This window comes from Ctenopharyngodon idella, chromosome 10 (assembly GCF_019924925.1).
Source record: "Ctenopharyngodon idella isolate HZGC_01 chromosome 10, HZGC01, whole genome shotgun sequence".
Classification (NCBI taxonomy): Eukaryota; Metazoa; Chordata; class Actinopteri; order Cypriniformes; family Xenocyprididae; genus Ctenopharyngodon; species Ctenopharyngodon idella.
The window spans coordinates 39,958,304-39,978,926 of NC_067229.1; the positions used below are offsets into that span (position 1 = coordinate 39,958,304).

Sequence of the window (20,623 nt, forward strand, 5' to 3'; positions counted from 1 at the left end):
CTTAGATTTGCATACAATAGAAATACGAGTCACTTTTCCATGAGGAATATGGCCTTTACCTGATTGGCTCTTTCCAAATCTGTCATCACCGCTTCAATCTCATTGGCCCTGAAAAATGAAGGCGCAGATTACTTATGCAGGCAGGAGGGAAATGGTAGCGCAGGTTCGTTGCAGTAAAACACAATGATGCAACATATCGCAATGCAATAAAATGGGTCATGTAAAGAACAGACCAGGTGGAACAGAAGACCTCACATCAACATAAAACGGGTAATCAGCATCTTGCCTCACTTCTGGGCCGCTTGTATGTGTGCGTATGCAATTATGAGCAGCTAGAAGTGTTCGTGAGGGCATTCATCATGAAAACATCTGGGTATGTGTGTGTTGTTGTATAAAGATCAGCCGTTTCATTTGGACTTCCATAACCCCGTCATGCATGTGAACACTTGCACACTCACCCGTATGCACACTGACAAACACACACATACACACTACAGCGTACACGCAGGGCCATTAAGCCCTCTCGATTTCACAGTAATCCGCTGGACTGTGAGCTGTGTAGCCCAGCAGTGGGTTCACGGCTCAGCCACATGGACAAGCCCAGGTTAAAACAGAGGGATTACACTAATATAGGCCTCAGACTCCTTTTAATGCACACTAATCTGATATAATATTCTCAATTCTGCTAGCGCGCAGCTCAGCCCAGCAAATGGCATGGCTTAGGTGTGTAAACACAACTGCTTTCAATAAAGGGTAACATTACTTTATGTCCCCATTAAACATTCAACTTAAATGAGTGCAGCTTTCAAACATTGATCCTTCTGTCTGGAAAAATGACAAAAGTTGTCCCGTTGCTAACACTGATGCTAACTCTTCCGGTTAAATGAACTTTTATTAATATGAGAATGGAGAAAAAGGGCCAGAAAACAAGTTTTCCGAAAACATTGTGATCCAAATTCATAGTCAAGGCTGAGGAATTAAGGTTTGGCTGGTTAGCATGGCTGCTGCTAACCGTAATTACATTAAGAAGTGTCTTTCTCCATTGACGACAATTTGTTGCTGTGTATTCTGAATAAATAACCTTTTGCATATAACATGTAGTTGTTTCATTATATTTCAGATGTTTTCCCACTGCATACTTAACATTTACAGCTCAGGTGTGCTAATTGATAGGCTACAGCTCCAGCAAATCTGTTTTGTTTTGATTTTGTACCACTATCTTAACCAAACTCAAATCGATCTCATACAATAACATGTTGTAGCATGTGTGCTAATCGCTAGGCTACAGCTCCAGCAAATCTGTTTTGTTTTGATTTTGTACCACTATCTTAATCAAACTCAAATCGCTCTCATACAAAGTGTTGTAGCATGTGCGTTAATCGCTAGGCTACAGCTTCAACAAATCTGTTGTTTTGATTTTGTACCACTATCTTAATCAAACTCAAATAGTTCTCATACAATAATGTGTTGTAACATGTGTGCTAACAGCTAGACTACAATTTCAACAAACCTGTTTTTATTTGATTTTGTACCACAATCCAAATCATTCACACGTGATAATGTGTTGTAACATGTGCTAACAGCTTTAAAAAACTTTTTCTTTTTTTATTTTTTATTTTGTAACAGTTTTTTACTAAACTCACAGTGTTTCACACAGCATAATGTGTTGTAGCACAAAGTTAAGGTGAATCTGCATGACCAACATGAACCCGTTGCGAAATCTATGTGAGGAATCCTTTCGCCTCACGTGAAATTTCAGATCCAGAAGTGGATTCCTATTGAAATAATTGGATTTTGTTTGCGAAAATTTGCCAAACGATGGTAAATGTAACGGCGCTTTAGGTTACTACTACTACTGTAGCTGTTCTTGTTTGATATTTACCACAATCTTAACCAAACTCTAAGCATATTCAACAAATCTCACATGCTCACACAATCTCAAAATGCTCACACATGATAATGTGTTATAGCATGTGTGCTAACAGCAAGCCTTTGTTTTTGTTTGATTTTGTACCACTATCTTTATCAAACATTCAAAGCATTTACACTTGAAGCAGCAAAGCTGCTGCTTGTTGCTAGATCTGAAACAGACAAAAAAATTCAACTAACACATTATCTTTCATCAAGTGAAACTTGTTAGCCCACATACTGAGCTCTTAATCTGATAAAAGCACTTGCATTATTTCTGTCACCCACTGTACTCTCCTCTCGAAAGGTTCTCCCATTGACATTTCTGACCATGTGACTGCAAACTGAGAGGAGTCAAGCACAGCTGAAATTAATTCAACAGCCAAGCTTAATTAGAGGCGATTTGGTTTAATGATTCAGATGAGCTTAACTCAGCTTTGTGAGCACTTTTAAGCGCGTGACTCCAGCGTCTCATGGATGATGCTGCGTTGGAGTTTCATTGTGGCTGAAAGTGAAGAGCGCTGTGAAAATACTATGTTTTAAATTGTTATTGAAACATAATTATTCACTCCAAATACACGATGGCTCTCTAACGTCAATGTGAAACCCTATTCACAACCCATTTTATTTCTGTAATCTGACATTTCCGAGTGAAACAGGATATTTAACAAGAAAAAAAGGTAGGACGGGACTTGATGTTATCCACTGGGAATTAATTGGATTGTGTAAAATGGGCATTACACACCAGAATGGAGCTAAAAACAATGCCTAAATAGCTATCAAAATAGCCCGCAGTTTTTTTAATTTAGAACAATGTGCACATATGAATTGTTCACAATAAGAACAGGAACATTTACAGAAACTAAATATGGTCACTTCAACTATAAAAATGAAAATATTCAATATAATGTAAATATTTATTAATTACAGTCAAATATATATTTATGTTGATTTTTCCCTCTGAGCTTTTCCAAACCCAAAGATGTAAATATAAATCATTAAATAAATGTTAGATCAGCACAGATTTGGGAATTATGGAATATAATACTCCTTTAAACCTAACGACTGCAGATCAGAGGTTTATTTTATGCATTAACAGTGTCATGATCTCGTCATGGCCAGAAAAAAAAATACAATCCCTCTTAAATACAGTGTAAAGAGGCACTCATTCTTTCTCTCGTTCACACACACACACACACAAGATTGCGAACCTACATAACCTAATCTCCACTCATTTTTACTCTCGTCAGCTCGTGTTCACTCCCTCCTTTATGGGCCCCACTGTAAAAACACATTAAATGACGACCTTAAAGGGGCCATATTCGACACTTTCATAGTATTTCATTTCCTTGAATCCACTTGTGTTAGTCAAGGTTTCTTGCACCGAAAACAATCATAATTTAGTGTTACGCCCTCTCTCTGACCCTTATATTTAAACAGGCTGTTTTCGCTACTGTATCTTCAAGAATTCTGTATGCAAATGAGCTCTGTTGTGCTGACTTCTGTGTATTAGTGTAGTTCACAAATCTGTTTCAAGTGGACTACTAGGGAAGAGGCTTTGTGTGTTTAGAGTGTATCATCATTGTACACTGAACATTTTATCTTTTTTTTCCAAAAGTCCAAAACAAAAAAAATCTGTTTTCCATGCTATGTCCCCTTTAAAGATGAAAAGATAAGGACGAGAGCTGCGTGAGACATGCGTAACTCCCATCGGAGCCTTCAAAAACGGCATGTTCTTCATCACCTCGAACCAGGGGCCAAAGGTTATCTGCGAGATCATTTATTGGGATTATTTCATCTACATATGAACACGCTACAATGTGGGAAAGTCCAAAGCAATAACAGTGTGAATGTAATCCAGGAACATATAAACATGACTTCTTTTGTTATTCTACGAGCTACCGCTGATGAATAGAGCGTATTAAACACTTACTGCTTTTGATTATTGTGTTTGGTCGTCTTGGGCCTGATAAATTATGAGAACCAGCTGCTTTGATTCTGACCTTTTCCATCCAGCACGGCTGTCAGAAAGGGGAGGTTAACTCGGCGCTCGGGCGAAGCTAGCGAGAGAGAGGTCCAGGTTACATGCATCCTCTGGCTGTAATTCAACTCTTTCAGGCGATTCTCTCTCTCTTTCTCTCCAGTCTAGCTCGAACTCACTCTCGCTCGCTCTCTCCCCAGTGTCTTTGTTTCTGCTGCGGCTCAAATCCCCCTGGGCTGGTACGACATTTCACAGATTTAGCCCATTAGATTTCCATTTTGCTCTCTTTCTCCATTTGGCCCCTATCTTATGGAGCCAGTGTGGGCTTTATCCTGCTAGGTTTTTTTTTGTCCTCCCATCCTCTCTTAACCTTTTGAAGGCTAGGGTAGTAAGAAAACCCTCGGGGTTTGGTTTTTTCTCCTCGTTGAGTGTCTGACCTCCAGGAGATAAAAAAAAAAAAGCTCGTTCTCAGAAGTGTCATTCCTCACACTAACTCTCAAAACAACAAACATCATCGACCCAATTTTTTCTTGACAGCAATCACACAGGTGTATAATCATCTCCAATGGAGTTTTCAAGAGTTTTGTTTTGGAGTACTACTACTAATGTTGTTGATTAATCTGTGATTTCATTATATTGAGTTATTCAACTTCACCAATAACTACATTTTTACATTTTATGATGGAAATATGAGGCGTTTTAAAATATCACAACCCCAAATCTTCATATTATTCTGATCCATAGATACTGGTCTGCTACCTCTTTCTATGGGATTTTTTTTCACCAATTTAATCACCCACCAGATGAAAATCGCAAAGTTTGATCATTTAGAAAATTAATAGTTCTTTATTTGAGGTATTATTTGTGTTTATAGCACAAATGGTACAGGTCTATTTACATGTTACCAATGTTTAATATTGAGGTTTAATACTAGGTTTGTGGTTCAGAAAATACTTAACCACAAGTTAAGCGTGAAAATGAACACATTCCTTAATATAAAAATATTGAGTTGCATACAAAAACGCTGAGGTAAATACAAATATCAAATAGTTAAAATATGAAGTAAAATACACAAACATTAAGCACAAAATTTTGAGTTTTTGAAAATATGAAGAAAAAGAGTGGTTGTTAAGTGTGGTTACTTACTGGCCCAAGTAAAAAAACCTCCTTCCTCAAATCTCTATAATATTCTGATCTACAAATATTGGTCAGTGCGTCCCTGCTATGGGATTTTTTAGCCAGTTTTATCTATCTTCAGATAAATAACACAAGTTTTATTGCTTTAAAAAAAATTATTGTTTTATTTTTCCTCTTCAAACCGCACAATTTGAGGTATAATTTGTATTTCTATCACCAATGGTAGTCGAATTACACAACAGAGTTGAATGCTTAAGGTCTGTGGTTTAGAAAACCCCGTAACCATAAGTATGAGCAATAGTGATAGTCATATTAGCTTAGCTAATCATGCTAGTTCATACTAGTGTATGGGGCTCTATTTGAAAAAGCTGGATTGCTGTACAATACATCTGCACAATACGGTGGAAATATCAGCGAACAATGTAAGAGCTTCTGGGAAGGCGAAATGTCTTGCTTGACACAGATGAAATGTTTTCTTTGCACTCAGCCGGCGAGCGTAGATCTGTGCAGATAAATCAGGTGGGTAGGATGAGGTCCTTTGTGTTCCCCGCAGTAATTCAAAACCTGCCAGACTGATGGGAGTACAGACAAATGGATCAGACAGAGCAAAAATCCACCCTCTGAAATGTCACACAACCAACAGCACAGCAGAGACCCTGTCAAGCAAAACACGCTGGATGCAGAGACGAAAAAGGCTGAGAGGTGCGAACAGGCCTGACGCTGCTCTTCTGCCTGGATTTGAAGGGAATCAAACTGCGCTGTTAATCCGAGTCAGTGCATGTAACATCACAGGACGCAAAGACAAAAGGATCTGAAGGTATGTTCACAGGCGAACACGCACACGCGTGCTTGCGGTCGCGGCGAGCCCGTGGGGACTGTCATGTCACCGGGAGCCGATGAAATTCATGTGCACAGCTCTAGCATGCCAGAACACTGACTGCACCAGCTCACTGGCCCAGTGCACTTCTCCACGGTTTACATCTCACAAACACACACACACACACACACATACATACGCAGAGCCCACATAAACCACAAACAGAAATTCACTCTGTCTCTCTCCATTTCTCTCTCTTTTTAACACATGCACACATCCCCACCTAGGCGCACACTCGCGATCCAACATCCGCACAAACACGCACACAATTCCACAGGCCTCACACACGGCTGCTATTTCTGTAAGCTCCCCATCTACTGCCCATTTGTCTCGTAAAGGACACACTGCAAAACCCAACCTGCCACTTTCAGCGCAGGAGAAACAACTTTAATTGCATGTTGTTCCTTTCCAATTCAGTCAGGGAGAAACCAGAGAGAGTTTAACCACGCTGGGAACAAGCACAACAGGCCACACAGCATGACAAACTCAACCCTGAGCCTTGCGTTTGCTAAAACTGCCTGAAGTAATAAACTCTATGTATTTTTCCACTTTGTTTACTACAAAAACATCGGGTTAAGTGTGAAAATGTTAACTATACATATGATAAATGGCTAAATATGAAAATATACATAAACTAGGTATCTAAATGTTCAGGTAGGTTTGAATATGTTAAGTCAAATGCGAACATTAAGCACAAATACATTGAGTTAAATATGAAAACGTTAAATTAATGTAAAAATATATTTATATTTTACATATTAATTAAACATTCTAAATATTGTGAAAAAATAGAAACATTAAATGTGATACAAATAAGCTTAAATAGTAAAAAATTGTTAAATAGGAATGTTGAGCTAAATAAGGAAACTTTATATTAAATACATACATAAGTTAAACTGGAAAACGTAGGTTAATATAAATTAGATATAAATTAGACGAATTAAATACATAGACGTTGAGGTAAATCCGGACATGTTAAGTCAAAAATTAACATAAATTGCGTTACATTTAAGTTACATTTAAAAACAGAAACGATAAATTAAATACAAACAGGTTACTTAAATACTAAAAAATATAGTTAAATATGAATATGAGTTAAAAATTAAAACATTAAGTTAAAATGGAAAACGTAAGTTAAATTTAAATAGTATTATTTAAGGCTTTATGTATTTAACTTAACCAAAGTTAAATTTAAAAATGTTAAATGTGAAAATACGGAAACACTAAGTTAAAAAAAAAAAAAAAAAAAATAATAATTATATATATGAATAAGTCAGGTTAAATATAAATATGTTGAATTGAATATTAAATCCAAATAATCTGAGAACATTAAGTAAAAAAAAAAAGAAGAGTTAAACACAACAACTACATTATAAAGACAATATTTTAATACAAAAATATTAAGTTAAATACAACTAAGCTGAGTTAAATATGAACACAATAAGTTAAAAATGTATATATTTGTTAAATATTAACTCCAGATACAATGTTTATCATTTTTTCATCTCAGCATTTGTGTATCAGCACTGGCGTGTGTTTGCGCGGGCATGCATGGGCCGATGCCCGTGTACGTGCCAGCTGTAGTTACTGTAGCTGGCAAAACGTTAATGACGAGGTCCTGAGGAGGGATGAGAGGAGAGTCTGGGCTGGAAAAGAAAAAGAACCGGATTAAAATTTCAGCACAACACAGAGCCCTAAGAGAGAGCGAGCGAACAAGATAGATGGCTGGGACGACAGACACCTCGCGGGCCTGTGAGAAAGGCGGACATTCCACTGTGAACACGTCTGGGAGGGGAGGGATAGTGGGGGAGGGCGTTGGGGGAGGGGAAAAGAGAGAGAGAATGGGAGAGAGAGGTCGCATACAAACAGCGAAGCGAATTGAAGCATTCCATTATTACGCTCGACTGAACCCTGCTCCTCTTTTCACCCTGAACCCAAGACACACACACATACACACACACCAAATACACACTCTCTTTGCAGCTGATAGAATCCTTCCTTCAGTCTGAACTAAAAAAGAAAAAGAGGAAGGGGAGGGTGAGACGACAGGAAGGAATATGAGAGACAAAAATAGGAATGATGTTACTGGACTGACTAGTTAAAGACAAATTGAATGTTAAAAGGGTGAAAAAAAGAAGTAGTAACTCTTCTATCCGTCAAAAAACATGTCAGGTTGAGATTTCAATGATTAATATTATAGTTTTCTCTGCCCACATGGCCTTGATTACATCAGCAGGTATGAAAAGTCGCTTTAGAGGCTGAAAAAGTTGTTGGACTAAGATAAAAAAATAATGAAATCTATTTATTCCATTCTATTTGAGTTTAGCACATGCAGTCTTTCAGTAAGCACGACTGCAAACATCTCCATGGTTCACAAGGGTGATAATCGATCAACATTATGGATTATCGGTTCATACCTGCTGAACACCCAGAGCTAACCGGCCGCATCAAAGCCAGAACAACTGCCCGCCGAGGGACTTCCTTTCTCATTTGCTTATTACTGGAGCACTGTGGAGCGTGACACATTCTTATGTTTATTTAACTATGCAATACTCGCACACAAACATCTCTGCACCCTTCCCGTTGAGATCCACCTACTGTCACTGTGGATGAACTGAGCTAACGGAGCATGTAAAACCCTGAGGCCAGGAAAGGGCTCTTAGATGGGGGGCGGGATTCCTTTATCCCCTACCAAAGACACATGCACAGAATCACGTAACCTCATTAAGTCAGCAATCACAACAACAAGATAACGATGAAGCCTTGAATTATAGACGATCCAGGCTTAGGCAAAATTGAATGTGTAAAGCACAAATCTATATATATATACAGTATACAGCATATGTACATAGACCAAAACCACTGCCAATGTCATATTGAGCTTTATATTGATATGTATTTGCTCTGAAATAACTCAAAATGATCATTTTTTCCATTTCAACCAAACAGCCATTATTGAATTGAATATTTTAAATCTGCTTGGCAATGTAAATACAGTAAATATGTAATCTACTTAATATTAGTAATAATGAAGATACAGTTTTTTAACAATTAAACAAAAATGTATTCAATAATTTTCGCCAACAAAACAATACATAAAAGCAATATTTAACTATATATTATATATAAAACTCCACAAAAAAATGTTTCAATAATTGAACACAACAAAAAATTATAATTAGTGATGCTTGCTTATATAACAATACATAAAATGCCACAAAAAAAAACATCAATACTGAACAATACTGAAAATCTGAAACGCTTCCAATTATCATTTTCCGCAGAATAGATACATGATACAAGCTGCGCTTTCTCGCTCTCATCTCTCTGACAGCGAGTTGTCACACAAACCCACCTCCCCTCCGGCATGTGTTACATTTACTCCATATGAATATTGTTGCTGTTACGGGGCTTGAATTTCGGCGTGGGATTGTCACAGTCAGTTATGTTTTAAGTGAACATAAACAGTTGAGAAAGAAAAAACAGTTGCATGTGTAATGGATCCGTGCATCAGGTCTTAAAGTGACAGCAACCTAATATACCTGCTGCCAAATTATAATATTAAAAATATCTTTATGACAGTTTTTCCCTATGGTATCGATGTCAAAATTGTAGCCAGTTAAATTGCTGAGTGGCTAGTAACTTTGGAAAACCACTAGCCACAGTGGCTGGGGAGCAAAAAAGTTAATGTCAAGCCCTGTGGATGATGCATATGAATTCATTAAAGGCACAATGTGTAATTTTTTGCTAGAGGTCACTTATTCAAAACAAAGGTGTAGCTGGATGATGCCTTGATTTCGCGGAATCATGGGAGGTGTTGTCTTCACGTCTACAGTCGGTGCAAAGAATCTGATGGGATTTATTAGATTTATTAACATTACTGTAGTATGAAGCAGAGTGTGGCTGAAAGCCACTGGAGCGGAACAAGGCCGCTGGAGCGACTGCTAATGAGAGAAGCGCGACACGCGGCTTGAGAGCTCTGGAGCTTTTATTATGCCGCAGACGAGCGCTTCCACTTCTTCCAGTCATGTGTATGTGGGGTAAAGCAGCGCTGTTTTATCATATTAGATACATTTGTGTGTTGAAAGTTGTTATAGTGCTACTCTGCGTTCGCTCAGCGGCTACTATGAGACACTTGTTGCACACTGCAGTAAGCTAGATCGATATTAGTCATGGTAAAACATGGTATTCACGGTAAATCAAAAAAACGAGATTTAAACAATAAGACTTACTGTATTGAGCTATATAACAATGATTAGTTTTCTGCCGATAAATGTATCTAAAGAGTTGCTCACCTGTCTAATAAAAACATAATATACTAAAGCGTATTTGGTGTTTCCATGGTTTCTACAAAATAAAACTGGAAATCGAGGGTAACGCGGGTGTCCTGGTTAAAATTGCTTATTTCTCTGGATTTAAACATTCTTGGAAACATTTGAGAATGTAAAGTAAACAAGTCAATGATATATATAACATTGTTCTAGTTGTTTTGGGATATTTTAATCCAAAAACCTTACATATTCTGCCTTTAATTATTCAGAGGAGTTGGAATCGATTCTCAGAAATAAATACAACAAACCACATCACAACGAGGACTTTATCATATCGATTGCTTGGTTTCTCACTGGGTTCAAAATCTGGCACAACAAAATTGTACATCAAACATTTAAATGTCTTTTTGATAGGCTGTGATTGTCACATTATGCAGTAGTTTCACGGAAACAGCTGGTTAGGACATGGTGTAGCATTATATTTGCTACTTGCATAAAAAAGACTTGGTATCTTTATATTTACCCTCTCATACACAAGTAACGCAGTGACAAGGGATTGCAAAAACCCTTTAAATCCCATTACGGTAAATTAAACTTGAGTATTAAACTTGTTGTGATATCAACATTGTAATTTAGTTTTATATCGGCAGTAAAATCACCACCAATATACTGTGAAAAATGAGTCTTAATTCGTAAAGCAAAAAAAGCACTAAAGCAAATGCTAATAAAAGAAAGCTGGAGCACCAGGATGAGAAGCAGGTAAGAAATCTAATGGAGTGGAAACGTTTTACCTGCCACATTCTCTGTAAGAGTCCCCGGGAGAGACAGAGCGAATTGGAAACAGGCCAATGTTACTGAATGTCACAATGCATTTTTTTTGTGTGTGTCTTTCTTGGTTGCACATACACATTCATATTTAAATGTTTGTGCACAAGCATGATAGTGAGATTTATCTTTTGTTAGATTTGCGTCTGCAATGCTTGTGGAATCAGAAGAGTATCTTTTCCTTAAATAAACCTCGCCGTGACCTTCCGGTTCGATGGCAGCTCACCGTGGTGGGCTTCTGAGCTAAAAAAAAAAAAAAAAAAAGTGGCTTCTTTGACTTCAAAGGTACAGTGCTGGGGGTCTGGCATGGCAGGGTTTGGTCTGATCACAGGTAGTGTAATTACGCCACTCCCAGCGCAGAGATCCGCGCCGAAACAGCCCGCAGCGAGTGCACTCTGCAACAGGATGCATTCCTCAGTGACAGCAAGACAAGGAAATTGCCACCTAACCCCGACCACATGACAGGGAGAGAGCGAGCGGGGGAACGCACACATGCAGACGAACACAAACACACACGCATGACCCAGATCAAGGCAAACAGACACAATGCGCAAACAAAAGACGCATTTGAGCACGTATGTACACACTGATTCACCGCCTACAAAATGTCAGTCGATGGTACGAATCCCGTCATTATTGGATACTCAGAGCATCCGTGCGAGTTATGAGGATTGTGTCATCCATTATTCAGTCTCGTGTAGCCATGAAGGCAGCATGGGCGGGATGTGAGGACTATTGAATATCAAAACTTGTCTATGAATGAAGGTGTGATTTCACCACACTGTGTTTTCCCCCATAATCAAACCTGTCTGCAGTAGGATTATGAGCTGTTTTGGTGCGGATCAAAGGGGTGTGTGTGTTTGTCTGTGTCTGTATGGACACGCAAATGTGGGTAAATGTGTGTGCAAAGGTGAGACAAAGATGTAGCACGCCTAGCAGACAGTCGAGGAAATACAGAAGAGGGAATCCGAGCCATTTCAGCGCTAATCCACACTGTCTCCTGCTGCGTCCCTTCAGAATGAAAACGGGTTACTCACTTTGCTGTGGATTCTTCATCGTATTTCGTCTTCAGTTCGTGGAGTTCTGCCTGAGTTGCTTCAAGTGCTGCACAATAAATGAAATGCATGTCAGTAAAACAGGCTTAAAAATTGAAACTACATGTATGTAATTGCAAAAACACCTAACCTGACGGTGAATGCGTTAGCAAACCTGTTTGTAAAGACTGTGTTTTCATGTCAAAGTCTTCTGTCCTGACGTCCTGGCTCTGCTGTGGCTGACTGCATACATACAGAGGACAATTAAAACAACTGTTTCTCAACATGACAGCATAGTCACATTAATGCTGCAGTACTACAAATTGACATAATTGTGAATAATTCACTAGATGCAGTGATATTATGTAACATTTTTAACGTTTAATGACTAAATATTTTCCGATGTGGACATATAGCTATATTTTTAAAGTGAGCTGCCTACTGTATCCAGATTAGTGTTATTTTAGCATCATTGAGATAGTATTAAAGTTTTTATTAAAGGGATATTTTGAATTAGGTCAATTTTTATATATATATATTTTTTACATTTTCATTTGAATTTTTGTTACAATTTTAATTTTGTTGTGTATTTTTATAGCTTTTTTTTTTTAGTTTTTTTTTTAGTTTTAGGTATTTTAATACATAAAGATAAAGTAATGTGGCAACTAGCCGAAATAAAATAAGTTTTATAAAATATATATATATTTTTTTTCAGTTAACATTTATTTTATTTTAAGTAACAAAAATATTTTCTTTTATGGTTTTAGTTAACTATTATAACCCTGATCCAGACAGCATTTTTTGCCATCACAGACACATTCAGCGCAACTATCAGCAAAATGTCGGAAAATGTTGTCTAGAATTCAGAATTTAGTTACAAAGGCACCTACGATTCACAAAAATGTAGAAATATGAATTTAGTGCTGAACCTATGATGTCCAAAAATCCTGATTACAACTGAGAATATAGTTTTTCTAGCTCTGCATTTATAATCTTATTATGATTTCTTTGCTGATTCTGTTTTTCAGCATGTCATTTCAACGCACTTATGATGCTCAAAATTGCTGTCTAGGCAGGCAGCTCACTGGGCTTTGAAACACAGCCTGTGAATTCATAACGTAAACATGATGATCAATATAGTATTGTATTTGTGCAATGATCAGGCTAACCTCTCCTTGTCTGCATAGTTGTTAGGAAGGTTTTCCCCTCTGCTTTCTCTCTCTTCTTTTCCTGATCGGTCCTGGTTCTGATCAAGAGCTTCCTCTGTGTTCTTGGCCTGCAGAGAACGCTCATACCGCTCCAGCTTCTCTTTAAGTGCTTTAATAGTGACTTCTGTAGAAAGAAAGTGATCAGGGCATTAAAAAGTTAGACAGTGGAGGTCTATGGATGTGTGTGGTTTAGTTTTTGTCTACGTTGTGGGGGCCAAATAGTAAAACCTGAAATCCGCCAAGAGGAAAACCGCTTAATAAACATACTAATTTATATCTTTAAGGAACAATTCACCCAAAAATGAAAAATCTGTCATCATTTACTCACCCTCAAGACAAGTCCAAACCAGTATAAAGTTCTTTCTTCCATGGAAGACAAAAGGAGCAATGAAGACTGTGACAATTACAATGAATGGGGACTGAAGCTTCAAAAGGACACAAAAGCACCATAAAAGTATCATAAAAGTAGTTCATACGACTATATTCCAAGTCTTCTGAAGCAATATGACAGCTTTGTGTGAAAACAAACCGAAATTTAAGTAATTTCTCACTGAAAATCAGACTCAATGATCCAGCCTGAGCAGTTTTCAAGGTAACAGCCCACTTGAGGGAACATTATCAGTGAATAATGTCTTATATTTCAGTCTGTTTCTCAAGCAAAGCTACTGTATGACTTTAGAAGACTGTGAATCCACCACGAATCATATGAACCACTTTTATCATACTTTTATGGTGCCTCTGCATCATTTTTGAAGCCTGAAAGCTCAAAACCTAATTCATTGTAATTGCATTGAAAAGAATGACCAGCACATTCTCTGAAATTGCTTGCTTTCGTACGTGTTTGAAATGGCATAAGGATGAGTAAATGATGACAAAATTTTCATTTTAGGGTGAAATGTTCATTAAATTCATTAATTTACTCATATTCATTTATTTAGGTGTAGGGTAAGAGGATAGAACATTTCATTAGCTCAGTATAAATTTAAAAAAAAAAACAAAAAAAAAACAGAAGTCAAGGGAAAGTCCCCACCATGATAGAAAAATGTGTGTTTTGCATGCCTACACACACACATCCACACAAAATATCCCTGATAGAGAGCTTTTTCCTCCTCTCTCCGTCTCCTGCACAGCCATCTGCGGTGATTTAAACTCCACCACTTCAGCGCTGACACATAATCAATGAGCAGCAGTCCCACAAGAGCCCTTTTAGACCCTTAAATGCTAAACTGGACTTTAAACACTGGGAGACTGGAGGATCACTGACCTGAGAAAGATCAGCGTGTAGAATAGGAAGGATTACCTAGCGGACCGCTCAGATGGAAACACAATTGTGTGTGTACACGTATACGTGTGTCTGCGTGAGAGAGGTCGCATGTGGTGGTACCTACGGCTGGTGTGGGACAAATGAAATATTGCCGTTATTGGACTGCATCGATTAGGGGAATTCCACAGACCGTGAGGGAGTGATCTTTTCCTCTTGTTTACGTAAAAAAAAAAAAAAGAAAAACCAGGAACCATGTCTGGCTGAAACAGCAGCAGGACAGAAATAGAGCTCAGATGACTACAGCTCATTTGAACAAAAATAGGGCCCCGTCTATGTGGGTACACTTATGCGGCCTGCCAACATGACATATGAATAACTCATTTCATTTGCTAGGTACAGATAAATCCTGTTTTACAAAATGAGAATGCTTACAAACAGCATTTAACTTCCATGTTGTGACAATTTTGAGTGGAACAATATTACAGGAAGTAATGTAGTGATTTAATAAAACTTGATGTTATCCATCAGGATTAGATTGAGAAAAGTAGGCTATGAACAAATGGTTAATGAATATAATATATTATATATATATATATATATATATATATATATATATATATATTAGGGGTGTAACGGTACATGTATTCGTCCCGAACCGTCACGGTTCGGTGCATGCAGTCAGACAATGAATACAGTCAGTCACAGGCAATTCACACTCCAATACAGAAGGGGGCATGTGCGGTTATGCAACAATGTTTGCTAACCGCCACAACAGGAAAAAGCGCAGAAGAAGAAGAAGAGCATATGCATAGATATATTTATGTGTAATCTCGCAACCAGTATTTCAACTGCAAAGAGACATCAATAAAACCGCTTGAGAATAATATCTCATGTAGCATTACATTTACCTCAGGCAAGTCATTTATTGCCCACAGCATGTTAGTTCACTAAAGAAATTAACTCTAAAGGGGAGCATTTCACTAAATATATGCACTATATTAGCTTATATATTAATTATATTTACTTTACCTGATAGTAATGTCTTAATTATTTAATATATGTTTAAATAAATTTGTCATGAAAACAAGTTGTGACAGTAACTGTAAATGACCATATTTCAAAAATGCATTGGAGTAGATAAATAATTGAAAAATAATTGTATAATGAGATTTAGAAGTTAATTCAAAACCTGCCTTATGTGCAATTTATTTAAAGAGAGAGACACAATTTGAAAAAGAAGAAAAAAGAAGAAAAAAGTAGCAATATTATGTTTAGATTTCTCTCCCCTGCTGTACCGAACCCGTACTGAACTGTGACTTCAATACCAAGGTAAATACCGAACCATCATGTTTGTGTACCGTTAAACCCCATATATATGTGTGTGTATGTATATAGTATATACGTATATGTATGAAAATACATAGTAATATTTATGTTTTATTTACTTTTCCCTGTCCACCCCGTATCTCATATATATATATATATATATGACATGTACATTTTTACATTTTGTTTTACTGATTCAATGATGTTCTCCCCGCCCATTCGGCCTTGGTTACATCATACGAGTTACATTTGCTTATTTCTTTCATACGTGGAAAAAATTAGTTTTGTTTTTCCAACATTTCAAGCAGCATCGAAAAGCTGGGGTGGTTACCTTGGTTTTTAACCTCTGCGATTTCACGTTCGTACTCTTGTAGTGTATCTTTGAGCCTCTGGTTTTCTGTCTCTAAGTCATGCATCTTCCGAACAGTCACCTGGAGTTGCTGAGCTGCCTCCAAAGCCGAGACAGGATCTGAAACACACATCCACACACACGGGTCAGAATATCGCATGTACCGCTTTCAGAGCAGGTCAAAGGTTTGATTCAGTGAGTGAGAGCTGTGTATGGAGATCAGTGTGGGCTAGTCTATGTGCAGTGTGCAGCTTGATTAAATACCTAAAACTGTTTTTGCATTTTTGCGGATTGCCAACCGCAGCTAAAAATGTTAACTAGGAAAACAAACCAAGCCAAAACACGCCAATAAATCCACACTATGCTCCAGCGCCTCGGTTAACTTCTGCTCTGTTAAATCACAATAACAAAAAAGCCCCAAAAAGAACCATGGTATTATCACTGATTTTGGATAGAGACCATGCAAGTACAGTGTTTTCTGGACACGTACCATGGCAATTCTAATTTGCTGCTAAAGCATGGCACTAACAACAGTGATTGAAAACAAAGATGCACTAAAACAAAATGAACACTTATTTTACACAATATTCACAAAAAACAACTTAACCTGATTATTTTTCAATAAAAAAATTAAATGTCTCCCTTAAAAGGTAAAACTGAAAAAACACTAAATAATCTGAGATCTGTGGAACCACTGGAGTAAACTAAAGGCAGTTGCATTCTCAGTCAAATAAAACAAAATTAAAAATTTAATTTTTTTTTTTTTTTCCCCACAAAAATAGAAATATTTCGTATTTTTTTGTATTTAAAATACAAAAAAAATCTAATAAATAATTTTTAAAAATATGAAACAATTAGGCTTACAAATTAGTCCACTCAATCAAATCCCGACAACAATCATAGTTTCATGACAGATGACAGAAAAAGCGTCCAAAATACACCACCAGCAGCAGAAATTTCAGGTTAGCAGGTTGTAAAAGAAGTTAAACTAATTCATATTTGGCAGGGTGTTAATTTGTTGCTTTCATAAATGGAAGGCAATGTTAAGTGAAAGTGGGGGTCGAGCGCAGCGGTGGTGTGGGACCAGGGCCAGCCCTCCGCACTGAAGGACTAAGACATTCTGACACACACACAAGCTTTTTCATCACTGTCTGTCCCCCTCAAATGCTAATTGCTATATGACTAATTATGGCCCTGTTCCCGTTGATTTTCCTTAATGAGACAGCCAAGTTAATTATGTAATCAAACTATTTTATTAGCCCCTGCAGAACATGAGTGCGAGAGAGAGCGAGTGTGAGTAAAAACGGAGAACGAAAAGCTGACAGAGATGAGTGTAAAATAAAACATGTCATTCCTGTACACGTTCTACATGAAGCTACAGTCGAGATTGTGGTTTTCGGCACACATCCCTCCCTCCCCCTCTGCGCATTCTCAGCTGAAGGTACAGGAAACGCTGATGGGGTGTGTTATGTGTGATGTGCATGTGTGGTGTGTGAGAGTGTGTCATATCTAAAAACTGCAAGAGGAAGTCTGAATGATATGCTGTCATGGTGTGTTCCCTTTTGTAGCCGTGGCAACTGCCATTTCAGCTCAACTCAGCTTGATGGGTGGCCACACATGTCGCTCAATTCTGAACGTGACTGTCATGTGACTGAAATGACCAGCCAATTCAAATCTGATTTAAACAGGCACATCAATTTGGATGCGTGTCATTTGCTGTACAACACAACACCGCAAGCACGATCCATTCAGTTAGGTTGTAGTCTAAAGCTAAACTGAAGTACTGTGCTGGGTTGCCTCACCGAAAGAACCTAAAAAAGGACAAATGGGCATGTTTAGATCCTTTAAAATCTATTTTAGTAGAGGTATAGCATCTATGACACACATTCAGTCTCTAAAAGCAAAAACCAACATAAAAAAAAAAAATCACCCTAAAGTTTTGAATGCAACAACTGTGTTTAATTGCAGGAGTGAATCCCCTAAATTATTGTTACAGTGTGAACAGAAAACAGGAGTCACTCCTGAATTCACAATGGCTGACTTCGTTACAATCATAGTGACGTTTTGGCATCTTGTGGGTGTAAACAGGAAACACGGATGTACTATCTCCTGTCATTTGTTAGTAAACAGTATACAGTATTTTTCAGGAGTTATTGGGGTTAGTGAAAATATTGCAGACTAATAGCCTTACTGAGAAAAATGAAAAAAAGACAATCTTTACTGTTGAGTCCTGTCTCTGTTATTTTACATGGGCTTTGAAAGTGTCTCGTTCACTGAGAGTTCAGAACATTCATTTTTAATGGAATAAAAATCTAAAAATATATATATATATCAGTCACTGAACATTTCTGAACATTCACGTTAACACACACCACAACACTCACAAGCATGCAGGCCTACACAGTGTACCAGTGTAACTATCACGAGATAATTTGTCAAGCTGTGATCACATTCACAGACACATAGACAGGACTGGACAAGCTCCAGATTTCACAGATTGAAACAGACATTCCCAGACTAGACCTCCCACTCCAACATCCTGCAACACACACACATACAATACACTCTCAAAAACACATTATATACACATATAAAAGTAGTCAAATACACATGCACACACTTCCAAACACACAGACATGCCGTTGAGTTGGCCCGGGATCTCCAGACCGCAGCATTGTGGTAATTTAGGGATGTACTAAGTAGTTGTGCAGGCAGACAGTCCAACTTGCTCCAACAGGCCCAGGCGGCACTGTCTGTCTGTCTGCCTCCCTGTCGCTCAAAAGATGTGGGTGGAGCTAAACAGTTAGATTTGTGTGTGTGTGTGTGTAACTGTAAGGGTGTTTGAAGGTCTCTCAAGCTGATCCTGAAGTTCAGTTCAGCCAGAAGCCGGCTCTCTCGATACACCCCAGGGTCACACTTTTGCCTAACAGGTTTTGATACATTATCCACACACTCTCTGTGAACTTTTTTCAGTCTAGAGCAGAACTCTATCGAACAGCCGAGCTAAAGACGCTTCAAGATGTCACATGAACCTTTGCGGCACCATTAACTTATTATAGATCAGCGCAACAGAACATTACCATATAAAAACTGAGGATCAGGGGGCCATTATCTCACCGTTAGAAAGCCAATTCGGAAGATTAAAAGGTGTTCGTGGGGCAATGAATGCGGATTTTATTAGAATCCAAGTTTCTCCGCGTGTGGGGTTTGGAACGGAGCAGGTCTCTAAAGCCGTAGAAGTCATTAAGACGGCCCGCGCATGCATGTGTGTGTGTTTTAGACACTAGAGACGGAGGTCTCATAAATATGACTGATGTGTTTACAGTATTCTCGCCTCAGTGAAACACTACAGCAGTGTGTGTGAGTGCATTTGTGTGTGTGTGTGTGTGTGTGTGGTGTGTGTGTGTGTGTGTGTGCGTGTGTGTGTGTGTGTGTGTGTGCGAGCAGCCAGCTCAGAGCGAGCTGAGACATACCTGGGACATCGATTAATCTCTTGTACACGCTGAGGAAAGCAGCCTCTGATTCTTTACTTCTTTTACTCAAGGCGTCGATCTGAAAGAATGAGGAGGAAAAAAAAACATAATAACTGAATTGTGTGCGTTTGAAACTGCAGGCTCAGTAATTGCATTAGCAACCAGGTTGAAATTTGCATACATTAGCAGCAATGACGAGTCCATTAAAGATGGCCATATGGAAAACAGCCTAGAAAAAGAGATTTTGAACTCATATGCACACATTATGTGCATCACTTACCATCTATTCGACCTAAATAAAACAGCTAAGTGTACATAACCGTGACCCCTTTCATTCACACACGGTAAATCATTCATTTTTTGATGCGTGCAATATTTTTCCAAGTGCTGGGTCGAGGCATTTTGGGGGCATGCTTCAGGTGTATACACTCGGGCCGTTTCTGGTTCGCTTTATATAGAAGGTAATTATCAGGTATAAATCCAAATCCCTGTGAGCATGAGATGACAGAAACAGGTAATGAGGGACTCTGATAATGAGAAGAACTTTTGGCCTTAATATAGAGCACCGCAGACGCGTACGTATGGGCAAATTACATACTGTATCTGGGTTACGGCTCCCACTGCAAGGAGAGGCCTTCATCATTTCCTGAAGATGGATGGTTTTCAGAATGGTGGCCACAGTCACTGAGGTACCGCCCCCTAACTCAATCTAATTGTCAGTTTGCCAAAGGTTGCATGATCACGGTCATAACAGATGTCAATAGAAGGCAATGCAGAATGCAAAAATAATATTTAATAATTTTACAAAAATATTTCTACTCGATCATCACTGAAAATGACAAATCATCATGAAAAAGTATTTTACTTTTGTTAAACTTCCCTAATAATAACTGTTATTTGAAATATTACTGATTATTTGAAAAATTTTGTTTTCAAATTAAATCATTTAAATTAATTAACATTTTAATTT

At 38.0% G+C, this 20,623-nt stretch overlaps 1 protein-coding gene across 12 annotated transcripts in view; it reads right to left on the bottom strand.

The window, feature by feature from the left end:
- The window catches only part of cux1a (cut-like homeobox 1a), a 131,393-nt gene that overhangs the window by 38,931 nt on the left and 71,839 nt on the right, over positions 1-20,623 (bottom strand). For all 12 annotated transcript variants that reach the window (XM_051907852.1, XM_051907857.1, XM_051907854.1 and 9 more), the window contains 6 exons: positions 19,654-19,732; positions 16,163-16,300; positions 13,203-13,365; positions 12,209-12,276; positions 12,037-12,103; positions 60-108 (listed from right to left, as the gene is read on the bottom strand). In XM_051907852.1, the coding sequence (XP_051763812.1) occupies positions 60-108; positions 12,037-12,103; positions 12,209-12,276; positions 13,203-13,365; positions 16,163-16,300; positions 19,654-19,732 (564 nt within the window). The remainder of the gene's footprint in view (positions 1-59; positions 109-12,036; positions 12,104-12,208; positions 12,277-13,202; positions 13,366-16,162; positions 16,301-19,653; positions 19,733-20,623) is intronic.